The sequence below is a fragment of the Struthio camelus genome, chromosome 14 (assembly GCF_040807025.1).
Source record: "Struthio camelus isolate bStrCam1 chromosome 14, bStrCam1.hap1, whole genome shotgun sequence".
Lineage (NCBI taxonomy): Eukaryota > Metazoa > Chordata > Aves > Struthioniformes > Struthionidae > Struthio > Struthio camelus.
Window position 1 is genome coordinate 3,868,050 of NC_090955.1, and position 13,712 is coordinate 3,881,761.

The window sequence follows — 13,712 nt, forward strand, 5'->3', positions numbered from 1 at the left end:
ACATAGGCCCTAGAAGAAGAGGATAACTACACTTTTTGATTTTCAGAGATGTGTCTCTACAAGTGTGAGAAAAAACTTGAAGACATAAACTCCCCAAAGTCCAGAACAAAAAGGCAAATAAGAGCAGTATTAATTTAAAAAAAAAAAAAAGCCTGGTTTGGGAAGGAGTTAAGTCTTTCCTCTTTGGCGTTTTGATTGTTATTTCTTTTACAGTTTAACCCCATCTTACTGAACACAGGATGGGCATTTTTGGATGACTTCATTTAGTGTGGTATACAGGAAATAGTTAGATTACCAAACGGCCTCGCTCTAAACTTTCTGAGTCTGAGTACAAGCGATTAGAAGTTTTACCATCTACACTTTGCATAAACAAAACGCCTATTGTTGCTGTTGATGCCTAAGCCTAAGCTTTGCCTCTTGCGTAATACAAACCTAGTAGAGCAGACGCTTTTCACACTCTTCAAGGAGGGAGCCAGCTTTCGATACACCTGTACAGGAAAAGTTTGTAGTGACCATAAACAGCAAGCTTCCGGTCGCAGGGTGCCCGGGAGGCGGGAAGGCCACGAACCGCCCCGTACCGGCCACAGCCGGTTCCAGCCGGCTCTAACGGTTGGAACAACCCCCCCCCCGCGCGCCCAAACGGCAACCAATCAGAGGAGCCGGTAGCGCCCCTGGGCGCCAAAACAGCAGCCAATCAGAGGAGGGCGCGTGCGCGGCGCCTGTGCGGGTGCGGTGATGGCCGCGGAGGGGGAGAGATGGCGGCAGGCGGCGGCGGCAGAAGCGAAGCGAAGCGAAGCGGGGAGGGGTGGGCCGGGCCGGGCCGGCCGTTGTCAGGGCCGCGGCCTTGGAGGAAGGCGCCCCGCGCCGGAGGAGGCGCGCCGCTGCGGAAGCTGCGCCCGGGGGAAGCCCCCGGCGGGGCAGAGGAGGCGAGCGAGGAGCCGGGAGCGGCAAGAGGTGAGGAGCGGCGGGCGGAAGCGGCCGCGCGGCGCCTCAGCGGGCGGCGCCGCCCGTCGCCTGCCCGAAGGGCGCGGGCGTCGGGGCGGGGAGGCGCCGGGCGGGAGCCGAGCCGCTGGGCGGGCGGGCGGGCGGGCGGCGCCGCGAGCCCGGCTGGGGCTGGCTGGCGCCGGGGAAGCGAGGGGCCGGCGGCGGGGCCGAGGCCGGCGGCGGCGGCGGGAGCCTCGCGCCTGGTGCGCGGCCGGCCCGGCGCGCGTGTCCGCGGGCGGCGGCGGGGAAGGGAGAGCGCGGGGGAGCCGGGAGAGCTGCGGCTGGGCCGGCGGGGGCCGGGCCGCGTCCCGCTCGAAGCGGCGGCCTGGAGCGGGGCGGCCCGGGCGTGGAGGCGGCGAGAGCGGCAGCCCGGGGTCGGCGGCGGCGGAGCCGTGACCCCGGCGGGGCGAGGAGCTGGCGGTCTGGGGAGGCGCTGGCCGCGCGGGGAGCGGCTGGCGGAGCCCGGGTGGGGGCGAGGGAGCCTCGGGGAGGCGGGCGGACTTGTGGGCCTCCCTGGAGGAGAAGAGGGAGGATAGGCGGAAGCGGGCCCTAAAGCCCTTCTGGGATGTAGAGCTGCACGTAAAGGAACGGCAAGGGTAGGGGAAAGAGCAGTTTTAACACTGTAACCGTTAAAAACGTTAAGATGAAGCGAGTTCCGGGGATCAAAGCCGTTAGGTGCATTACTTTGCTCCCCAGAGAGTTCCCGTGCTGCCTCAAGTAAATGCTGGTCAGCACCCCTTTCGGTATGGGTGAAACCCTGCCTGACTGGGGTCAGGAACCTACAGGTACCTCCAGAAGTGGTGTTGTGGCTGTTTGTGTTATGTTAATCGCTAGCTTGTGTGCTAAAGTGTAAGGAATATTCAAACCGCTGTAATGTTGCGGGCTTTGTGTTTGGCACGCAGGGCACAAGGTCTGAAGTTTGTGATAGTAGTTCAGATTATTATGAAGTTAAGCCTAATATAATCTGTCGAGAAAAGGGATGGAGTTTGTAATGGATAAATGCTAAAGCTGTTGTAACCTCCTTGGTTGCATCCACGGATGCAATCTCTCTGGGTCCCCATGGCAGCGCCGCTGTGGCTGTTACACGCTGACCAAACCTGCGGCTGGCCCTCGCCTGACTGGTTGAGGGGGGGTGAGTGTAAAGTGTGCCAAAATCAAGGGAAAGGGGTATGCAAAGGCATTTCCTGAAGCGTTTAACTATTGTCTTTGTTTCTCAATATCCATACCACTACTTAAAAGCTTTTGTTAATTGGCACCAAATTAAGTGAAATTCCACCAGGCAAACTTGCCCCGAATAATGGTACAGTGACAGATTCCATGATAGTGGCGCAAGGCATGTATATAGTGCAATGTGATGTATGCAGTATACAGCCTAAGAATTTGCCATTGCAGCACAGATCTACTTCTGCAAACTTCAGTGAATAAAATGAAGCGTGTGCCTAGGTGTTATGATCATTTTGACCGATGTAAAAGCTACATCTTTATGGGCAATGATGGAACATAAACAGGAAAGAATTGAACCTAACTTTTAGTTCCCTGGAGAATTTCTAGAAATAATAGAACTACATTGGTGATAAAAGAAAATTGGTCTAAAATGAAGAATTGCAGTACTGTATTTAAGTGTCTTTCTAGAGCAGAGACGTGTTTTACCTAGAAGGTGTTTAGGACTAAAACCTCAGAGAAGACTAGAAGTATGTTCAGCCGTTTCCGTATCCACCACTACTACATTACTTCTTGATAATAGTAAATTCAGATTAAAGAAATCTGAAATTGTTATTAACATGGAAATGTCACGTGAATCTTAACAGGCATAGCATTTCCACTGATTACTGGAAGTTAGCATTAAATACTTTAGTGTATGTCTACTTCTAAATGTCATCTATCATAAAAATATTAACTCACTGTAAACAGTGTTCAGAAGAACTGCAGGGATGTGCACGCACGGAGATGCCTGCCTTAAGTCTGTGCTGAGCCTGTGCTCTCAAGCATCAGAGAGACAGAGCAGTTCATCATATGAATGCAAGGTTAATACAGATGGAAATTAATGAGACAGTCTTTTCCTTTTAAGTTGACAAACAAAACTGTTCAGGTTTTGAAGCGCTTTTGTGAATGGGTATGTCTTGACAATATCAAAATGATGCTTTTAAAGTTCACTTTACTCTTCAAATCATCATGACTTGACTCATTTGCTACTTTGACTGCCAGGGAATAGTTTTGATACTTTGTGTCTCTGGATGGATATGCCATCTGGTTTATCAGTTTCTTGTAGAGCAGGTTAGAACTTTTTTCTATGCTCTCTGAGGGAAGGGGAAAAACACAAACAACCTAAACTAATATTTGAAGCCATAGTATTCCTTAGTGTTGACCCTGTTCTTCAGTGCAGGAAAGAGAAGAAATTTAGCAGCTCTGTGTTTTATTAAGATAAACCAAATAAATGATTTTTCCTTGACAGCCTGCCCAGGACTGCATATTAATGAACCTGTGAGTAATTTCAGGCACTGAAGTTTTTTGGTAGTTTCACTTACACAACCATTTTGTATCTTTCATCGTTCTCCACTATTACTATTCTGCAAAAGAACAATTTCCAGTCCATATAAATTCATACTTTAAGACTTTTTTTGGCTACCAATTTGGCCTCCCATAGCCATGGATGAGAAGCATGTTTTGTTATGTTGCTTGCAGGATTATCAGCATGCATAGATGTATCTCTAGACTTCTGCTTGTTAGTATGCTTACACATTGCCATCTCCATGCTGCTGCTTCCTTTTTCTGAGGAACTTTGCTCTGAGTCACAGGAATGTAAGAAGTTTCCTCCTGCTTGAAAAATAGCTGGGCAAATTACTGGGAACAGTTGTACTAAACTGTCTCTGTCTCAGGGAGAACCTGAGAGAAATTACGAGAGCCTGGAAAAGTATTCTGGGAGGTGTCATTTTATGTTTGTCCTGTTCTTGTATTCTGTCCCAGTCTCTTAGCTGTTATTTAAGGCAAAATACTAGTGGAAATGGGCCTTTGGTCTGACCTGTTACAACTGATAGGATAGTCCTTTCAAGGAAAATAGGCCTATAATTATCAGTAGGACTACTGGGAATGCTGAAGTATTTAGGGGGAAGGGAGAATTTGATTCATTTGTGGTTATAAAGATGACACAACACAGATACTTGACAGTGGTGAAAAGGAAATATACTTGAGAGTAGAGCGAGAAGGAATTATAGGTCCCCAGCAGTGATATGAGACATGCCTTTTATTGGGTGCTTGTAAAGTTCACACCATTGTGACAACGTGTTTTAAGCCATATGTAGTGACTTGAAAGCCATGCTCACTCTGTTTATCATTCTAATAATTAGATTAAGGACTTAATTAGGTGACTTTTTTTTATTATGTCAAGGTGATGAAAATCAGTGTTCTTATTTACCTTCATACCCAACCCAAAGATGCTCTGTGGCTTCAAACTGCAGCAAAAGAATAACAATACCAGCTGATTTTGAGTAAAGGGCACTTGCTAGCAGACAAATTTATTTCAATCTCTGTTTTTAAAAAAAGGTGTTTGAAATCTGTTAGCTTTGTTCATCTGAGTAGTCTTTGGATTGAAGAGTCATTTTAAAGTGTGTCTGAGAGTATCTAGAGTGTCTTTGTAATAAAAAGTAGCCTCATTCAGATGCGATTCAGAGCTTTCTGATGCCCGTGGAAGGCTATTGAATTCAGTGGGCTTTGGATTGGTCCATATGATTGCTTTTATTTATCTGCTTTTCTCTTCAGAAGAAAATAATATTGTACGCTTAGTATAATACATTGTGTGACACAATTTCTGGTAATGCAAACAATGTGCAAAAAGTAAACAAGTTTATTCATTTAAAGTGTTTTTTTGAACAGGTTGCAGTGAAGAACATTAAATAGCCACGTCACAAATTATTGCAGGTCTCAGTTGCGGTAGTTTGGCACAGGTCTTTCACGTTTGCCATACAACTACAGTTGTTACAGTTGTTTACAGAGTTTCAGTAAATTACTACTTGTAAAATGAGACCATTCCCCTTACACGCTCACAGCTATATTTGGCACCACTCCATTTAATTAATGCATATATACTTATCCATGAAACGCAAAGCTTATTTCTTTAATGTAATACTGATACTTACATTTCCTTAATGTTCCATTTGTCTCCCTTCCCTATCCCCATTATCTCTATCAGGAATGGTGGTTGTGATGAAGTATTAAGGTTTACTGATGGTTTACTTCTAGAGGTCTGTAGCTAAACATTGTTTTAATCCTCAAGGAAAGGAGAGTGTAAGAAGGCAGCTAAGTAGCAGAATCCCAGATGTCAATATATGGTTTACCCTTTGGGAAGACTTTATTCCTCCAGAGCTTAAACCTGTAAAAAATACAAATGTAAATCTAACAAAAAGTAAATTTATATCCCAAACCATTTTTCTGTACAGTCTACTAAATAGCAGTCCTTGTTCTAATTTCAAAAATGAAACATCATCCACAAATGTAACTTGTATTGTAGCAGCATTGTGATAAAGCATGGACTTGAATAACTGTTTTGGCCAGTCAGTTTTGAAACTGCTCCATTTTTGCATGGAAAAAGTATTTATGAGAGACGTGAACCTCCACACCTACATCCCAACTGTGATAAAACGATGAGGTTAGAGGGTCATTTTTTTTTCCCCTCTGTGAAGAGTACTTGACTCCAGAGCACCCAGTAACCCTTCTGTTTCAACACCTGAAGTTGTAGGATCGCAACTGGAAGACTCTGTCCAGCTGGATACAGGCCAGAGATCTGAATCTGTTTACTGTTTTCCACAAAAACACTTCCTCATCGCTGGATGTTTTCTCCGTTTTCACCAGAGATTATATCCTGAGTGAGCGTAAGCCTTACAGAATCAAGTAGGTTGCTGCAAAGCAAGTGATCAGCAGAAGGGGAAAATGAAATGTTTTGTTGAAACATCTCAACTAGTCTTAATTTCAGTGACATCCCAGAAAACAGAATTTGGGGAGATTTAGAATGTCAGGGTCTTCCTAGTCTGTACTTGAAGTGCCCCTAACTACAGTATAAAAGACACCTAGCAGATTAAGATGTGCGAGCTCTAGCTTTGCCTTTAGTCTAAAGAAAGCTTATTTCTGTGCTTGCTGAAGTGTTATAGGCCAGGACATATGGAGACATGCACTAAGAATTAGGTCACTTCTACATGTTTTGCAAAAAGCTTTCTCTGCCAAAGAATGCAGGAGTGCTAGAGACCAGTCTACGCTTACCCATCCTTCCAAAGCAATGGGAGGTCACCTTTGGTAATGGAAAGTCTGTTCATCTGTGGTACCTCTTAGAGAAACATAGTTTTCTAATTAAACAGTAATATTTAGAGAAAGGAAGCAAAAAACGTACTTGATATTTTTGGAATTCTAATTTCCTCACTGCTGCTGCCATCCCCGCTGTCGCTGACTGTTCTTATTTCTATGAGATAATCCTCTTCAAATGGTACCAGAAGTTCAGCTGAAGTGTTGTTTGTCTCCAGTACATGAGTTTTGCTTTGTCTGTTCTGTCTATACAAAATCTAAACAAAAAGGGTTTAGAAAATAGGAGTTGCTGGATTTTTTTTGTGGGTTTTTACATTCTAATGGATTTTCTTTTGCAGAGAATATTTTTTTTTTACCATCTCCCAAACTTTTCAGAGCATTTTCAGCACCTGCAGAGTATTAAGCAGAAAAAGGGACTTAATCTGAAACAAATTCTATGGAATTTTGTGATGGAGACCACAATAGACAGGACAACTCCATTTACACTGCCTATTTTCTACATGTGATCCCTTGTCTATTAGAATTACAGCAAACCTTGGAAATAAGGTTATAAAAATGCTTATTTGATACAGTTTTGTTCTGTAAATAAAAAATGAACACACTTTCAGAAAACTTTACTATGCACTATCTTTTTGGCTGTATCTTGAAATCACGTCTTCTCTGTGGGTACTGAGTTCTTAGATTTTTACATTGGCCTGTTTGTGACAATGCATAGTCAGAAGTAGTCACGCTGACTCCATTGTAAAATTGCCACCTGTTAAAACATGGAACACTTCATAGCAGTATATTTAGAGTTCGGGGGCAAATTTGCATAATGGCATCTGGGATTTTTCTTAGTAAGCACATTGCAAGAACTAAATAGGATGGATTCAGTGCCTGTTTGTACTTAGGTCTTCCTGCTAATGTATCATTGTGCCAATGTACAAGGTCAGTTGCCCATGTCCCTTGTGCATGAGTGTATTGTTAAATCAAGATCGGGAATTCTGCAGACTACAGTAAGTTGTGTGTTTTTTTTTTTTTTTCCTCCCTCCATCTAACAAGCTTTTCTTGCTAGCATAGCAATGATGGTGTTTGACTCCTCTCTCTTGTCAATCCGGCATGTTTATGCTAAAAAGAACTGAAGAGCAAAGCAGAAGGAGAAACAGTTAACAGGAATCATACAGTAAGTATCGCGGTGAGTACTTAAAGCACTCTTACAACATCAAAATGTAATAGACAAGTATAGCCTTAGAAGCAAGTAGGCTAGACAGAACAGCTCAATAGTCTAGTTTTAACTTTACCCTTAGTGTGTGGAGCTATTCAAACACACATCACTAGGGTATAAAAAAATTAAATCTCAGACTACGAGTTTTTTTTTGTCTCTTCCCCTTAAGGCATAAATAACTGTACACACTTGGACTAAATTTTGCAGCAGCAAAAAGATTTTGGTCCTGATAACGTTTCTTCACATAAATGTTCTCCACTCCAACTTTCCATATGTTGTTTTGTGGCCAGAGCCACTGCAAACAAACTTTTACACTTAAATCCATCCCCCTAAAAGGAAAGTTACGGAAGGGCTCTTTATTTCACTTGCATGGAAAATACATATTCACATAGATCAAAGACACATTTATGAATATTCATAGTGTTAGACTTTCATATGTTTTATGCCTGTTTGAATAAGACATAATGCTGTAGAGACTGTTCTTTCACAGATGTGTGGAACACCATCCCAGAAGATGGGAATGCAAGAACCTTGCAAGAGTAAGCTTGCAAGGGAAACTAACAAGAGAGATCCAGTGTTGGAGACAGTATCAATCCCTGTGTTGGGATAAGGAGATCCTAGTCTGAACAACAGCCAGTCTGTCATACTTGTGTATAAGTGTCAGCCAACTGTCCCAGTAACTCAAGAGAAGTCGCTATTTTGCAGGCAATGAAGTCTCAAGGAAAACCTTTCAACAAGTCTCTTTTGTTTCTGTTATAAACAATATGTATGAGTAATGAAATAAATTACAGAAATTACTTACTTTGTAGCCTAATACTTCTGATTCGTTCTCCATTGTTTTTACATGTTCCCAGTTCAAGCATATTTTTGAATTTGTCAGTTTCCATGCGATGTTTGCTGGTGGTTGACTTGGTGCTTCAAAAAAAATTGTGATAATCACAAGATACAACTAGATATTAATTTGCATGGTGTAATTGCATGAGCTGCTGACAGGAAAGTAACAAATGCATGGATGATTGAAATGTAAGAGTAGGAAGTATTTTCCAGTCTATCATTGCTCTCATATTAGTCAGAATAAAAGATCTATTCATAGCAGGAAATCGCTTACTGTGAGTTCATTTCGGGATTTAGGCAAAGTCTGACAGTGTCTGACAGTTTCAGTTGCATTTGATAGATTTTGGTTTAAGTACTGTTTTTGCTATCTATATTTTAATATACTGTAGAATGTTTCACTGTACACATTTCAGAAAATCCTAAGACTAGACCACACAAGACTAGATTCTCATGAACTATGAGGACAGATTACAAAGAGTTACACACTACATCTGTATGTGAGTGTAAGCCATCATGAAACACTAAGATTTTGTAAGTCCTCAGCACAACAGGCTGAAAGTAGGTTTTTTTTTCCAAGCTTTTTTTTTTTTTTTTTTTTTTTTTTTTTTTTTAAGCTTAAGTGCTAGGACTGAAAACTTGCCCACAAGTGACTGAAACTGAATCCTCTGAACATGGGAAGCTGAAACTGTGCCTTTGCAATACATCTCAGATGTAGAATGGCACATAATTTCCTCTATAGTCTGTCCTCCCAGATCCTGCTTGAGAGGACAGCACTGAGAATATAAGAGGAAATATGAATTTGAACAGAATTAAGAAAAGAGAGGAAAGATTTGGAGCAGCCAGACTTCTAGGTTGTGAATACTCCAGACAAGAACTTAAAATGCTAACTAAACTTCTGGGATCTTTCTCCCTACAGTTCCTTAGATTGCTGATGAACACAGGCAGAGTAGAAGATACTGTAAGTTTGATAATGCACTCTAATCTCTTGTGTTTGGTATAGAGATAAAATAAACTGGCTGCACTGTGCAGCATTCTGCTTTGTAAGCAACTATGGAGAAATTTAACCCATCCCACTAGCAGGGAAAGGAAGTGTTAATGCACCACCCAGGTGAATCTAAGCAGATGTGCTCCTTCTGTAAGGAGTAATGTGAGATCTGAATAAACACTACTTTTCTTCATGAAGGCATTTGTATATGTTCACTGGAATAAAAACTGAAAATTTACTTAAGTGGTGTTAGTAACCCCTCTGTTTTCAGTGCATGTTTGGTACCAGCAATTTGGTCACGAGATATTCAGAGGCAAAGCATCTCAAATACTCAACCTGCTGGATTGGAAATCTTGGAAACACTCAAATATGGGTGAATGTCACCCTATACAAAGACTTTTATTGTAATATTTTATCTCAATCCATAGGCTTTGGGCTGGAAAACCATTACAGGATGATTTTTTTCAGACCAAAATTACTTGGTTTTGCTATACAGTGAGGCTCTGGAATAGGTGGTCATGAGTAGCACCTCCCATAACCCACAGTAGTCATAACTGTAAGCAAAAAACGACGAATGCTGTGAATCTAAAATTATTGGATTATTTTCACAACTAGCTTCTTGCAACCAATGTTGTCAAGGTTCATCAAAGTCCTAAGTCTGTGCTCAACTTTAAGTTATGTTGTTGCATGTTTTGCCTAATACTTGGCTTTGTTGCTCTACTGAGTGGAGGTTTAACCTTGCGGCATTTCTAACATATTTGTTGAGGTATGTAGTTGTAAAGAGAAGAAAAAAAGCTGAAATCTGTGTCAAATAATACATATTTAAAAAAAAAAAACCCAAACAACCTTGCACAGTTGCTAATGAAGCAGTATGTTGAAGTAGTTTACGCTTGGAACAGGATATGTACTTAGATCTTAAATTTATCTTACATAAGTAGATTTCAGTCAGAATGGTACTTGTTTGCCAGGATACCTGTTTTGTTTTTGCTTAGTCTATATACTAATGCCATGCACAGAACCTCTTAGAAGTCTTGGCAGTGAGTATGACACAAAGTTATTAGCTTGAAGCTACAGCTCCTACTGTAGCTGTATGTTGTTTATATTCTCTTGACATTCAATCTCAGTGTGCCTACATCTTTCAAGAGACTGGAGTTTAAAAAAATTAATAAATGTTTTAAAATACTGGATGGGTTATTTTGACTTGAATTTTTAAATGACCCATTAGTACAAACCTTAGTTTGACAGAAGATAAAAGTCAATGAACAGTAACAGCAAATTTACTCTTTATGTCCTGTCACTTGGCTGCCATGTCTTGAACCTCTGCCTTTTGTATATGTACACATGAACAAAGACAGAGAATGATTGAGTCCCATTTCCCATTAAGAAACAGTCTTGTAAAAGAGTCCTCTTTGGGTCCTTGGAAATGTCTTCTCTGGCTCTATTTTGTTTTTTGTTACTTATATTAAATTGTAACTTTTATTATGAACTCATTTTAGAAATAGGGTCTTATTTTGCACTTCAAGTAATAGCATCAAACAGCATGTGGACAAGAGGATAAATGATGAGGCAGGAGAAATATCTCCCTTTTTGTGCAGAAGGTATGCGCAAGTGTTACTGGGAGGGTGGTGGGGGGGGTATCATAAGGAAGGTATAAAAATCGGAACACTTGAACAGTATTAAGTTCCAGGCGCTTAGATACATAAGTCTTCTGAAACAGTTCTCTACGTGTGTTAGTCAACGGACTCTTCATTTTAGCGTTGAATTTTCTATGGAACCTGCCTGTTACATAGCTGCAAATTATATGCCGATGGAACAGCGTTGTAAGTATTTGCCTCTGTAAACTAGAACGGTCTTAAGACTGCTGCAGATAACTCAGGGAGGGGTCAATGTATCCTCCAAAGTTATCTTAATCCCCCCTCACCCTGATGATATTGCAGAGGGCTAGTTAGCTGCACGTAGGGTTCTTATGTTTAAAGTTAAAATAGTCTGCCCAACTTCCTACTAAGGTAAAGTTACCAACCAGGTAAATAAGCCTTTACATGCCAAGTGTTCTCAGAAGAAAGCTAACCTTTTAAATATTCTGGTAGAAAGATATAATAATGCTTCATCTCATCCATAATGCTGTGACAGTAAAGAGAAACGACAAAATGTTTACTTAAACTACTCAAAGTACTTTGGTGTTGGAACAAAGAGGGGTGGTTATTGCCTGATGGTGATGGCAGTAAATTCACGGGGATAGATAAGCGATTAGCCTTGAAAGAGTCGGAAACATAAAATTGATGCAAAGCCCTTTTTTTGAGACTCCATCAAAATGCTGCATGGCTTAGCCTAATGTTTATCCGGTAACCTTTTACCATGCTTGTATCTAGCGCTCCATATTAAACAAGGGAGCGCTTCAATAAAATTACAAGTACTTGTAGCTTACAAAGCACCCTAACACACTAAGAGCTACCTTCTTCCTATCATAATCAATCATTTGGTAGTGGCCAATTCTGTGCTTAAAAAACTAATCGCCATGCTTCACTGTCCAGTCATAAGCATCAACTGCTCCAAGTGATGAATGTTTTGGAACATTCATGAGCAAACGGGAGAGCAGTAATTTCCCTACAAAAAAACAGCATACCGTGACTACAAAAAAATCTTTTGAGTAGTGAGGCCATTTGGATTATTTTTGCAGCTAATTCAAACAAGATATAGGATTTGATTCAGAAAGCCAATCATTATAAATTGTTTATTCAGCTCTTCAGTGCACTTATGGAAGAATAGGAAGTACCTGTTTTATTGCTAAAGTTAGAAAAACTAGAAGTTAGAACATAAAAATCATCTTTCCAAGATGATTTTTTTTCATTCTCCTAAGAGCAAGAAGGGGAGAGTTGCAAGAAAAATGCAAGTCCAGAGTTCCACTATAACTTTATGTTACACTATAAACATAGCTAACAGACTTGTCTTTTAAGTAGACAATAGAAGAATAGCCCTTTCACCCAAATCAAAAAACCTGAACTTTCAAGTTTTCTTGGGAGCATCACTAAGTCTGAAATGTTCAGTTTGGGGGTGTTTCTCCTTTATGGCTATGCTGGCCTTGCCGAACGTTATTTTGTGGCTTCAATCCCACAGGATGGTGCTCAGCACTTCCTTGTTATCTTGGAGGATGGGCCCATAAAAGCACTGGTTTCATGAAGCAGTTTATCACAAACAATAGCAGATTTGTTGCTTCTATAATTGCAGGAAATTTAAACAGCTGTTGTTTAAACAATAGTATTTTTATGTTCAAAATGACTTTAGCATATAAATAGTATAGGGTAGATGAAGTAACCTTCGCAGGTTTGATTTAAGTCCACAATGAATTTGGCTTCCACTGAGTCAGAAGTGAATCCCAGGAGTCTCCTATGGCTAAATATTAAATTGATATCCTACATACTGGAGCCCAGGTAAATTTCATGGTGACTACAAAATTATCAAGGAACAAAGAAGTTTCTTAGTCAATAATTCCATGATTTCATTTTACGAAGAAATTTAGGATCAAGCTTTATTTGGCGTTCCCACATTTAGCAGAGATGGACCATAGTAAGTTGAAATGTTGCTTTTACACTTATGAGACAGCAGTATTTATTGTATGAAATAGAATACTTACGTGACTTCTTAGTGGTGACATTTACTGGGGTGCTAGAGGGCCCTGTCCCTGCAGTGTTGTAAGCTCGAACTGTTGCAAAATAGACTGTGTTAGCTTTTAGTCCTGTGATGTTTTTGGCTGTTACGTTTCCCTTGACTCTGACTTTACCAGCTGTGCTTTCCTTGGGATCATCTGTCCAATATAATACCTGAAAAGTAAGAACAAAGAACCAGCAACTAATTGTTTTCCATCAGTTAGTTACGAATCTGGCTGGAAAGCAGACATGCTGACAATGAACATTTCAAGCAGTACTGGATTTTGTGTTTTCAAAACTATCATCGGGAAATAAAACTAAACATGAATACTTAAAGAGAATAAAAGAAAATTTCAGAGACTGAATACTGATTAGGAAAGCAAATGAAATTTTTAGCTTTATAGATAGCCAAAAGAAAAATTTTGATAAGGTGAGAAATTTTAAAAGCGTGGCTGTTCTTATGGTTTGAAGACATCTGAAGGAGACTTACTTAAGATGCAAAGAAATATTTATCTCAATCATCTAGGCGGATTTTAATTATTATGTATCCTGTCTCTAGTTTTGATTCAGTGACAGCTATTTAGACGACTTGCCTTTTTTTTCCAGTGAGTGTTTGATTTAGGAAGGTTTGTACATGCTTCCTATTACCTTGATCTATACGTTTGTCATGACAGGACAGAATTTCAAGTTATTTCTGATGCTTGCACTGGGTTTACTTTTATCTACCAAAAAAATCTTCCATGCACTAAGAACTTGAACGGAAACCACATTT

The 13,712-nt window shown here is 40.8% G+C and overlaps 1 protein-coding gene across 7 annotated transcripts in view; it reads right to left on the reverse strand.

The window, feature by feature from the left end:
* Positions 1-4,517: 4,517 nt before the first annotated feature.
* CNTN6 (contactin 6) overlaps positions 4,518-13,712 on the reverse strand; it is a 166,244-nt gene continuing 157,049 nt past the window's right edge. For 5 of the 7 annotated variants that reach the window (XM_009689046.2, XM_009689044.2, XM_009689045.2 and 2 more), the window contains 4 exons: positions 12,928-13,114; positions 8,280-8,392; positions 6,362-6,530; positions 4,519-5,350 (listed from right to left, as the gene is read on the reverse strand). In XM_009689046.2, coding sequence (XP_009687341.2) covers positions 5,250-5,350; positions 6,362-6,530; positions 8,280-8,392; positions 12,928-13,114 — 570 coding nt within the window. In that variant the 3' untranslated portion in view covers positions 4,519-5,249. Of the gene's footprint in view, positions 5,351-6,361; positions 6,531-8,279; positions 8,393-12,927; positions 13,115-13,712 lie in introns of all 7 variants that reach the window. The other 2 variants (XM_009689048.2, XM_009689047.2) reach the window with 1 other exon arrangement.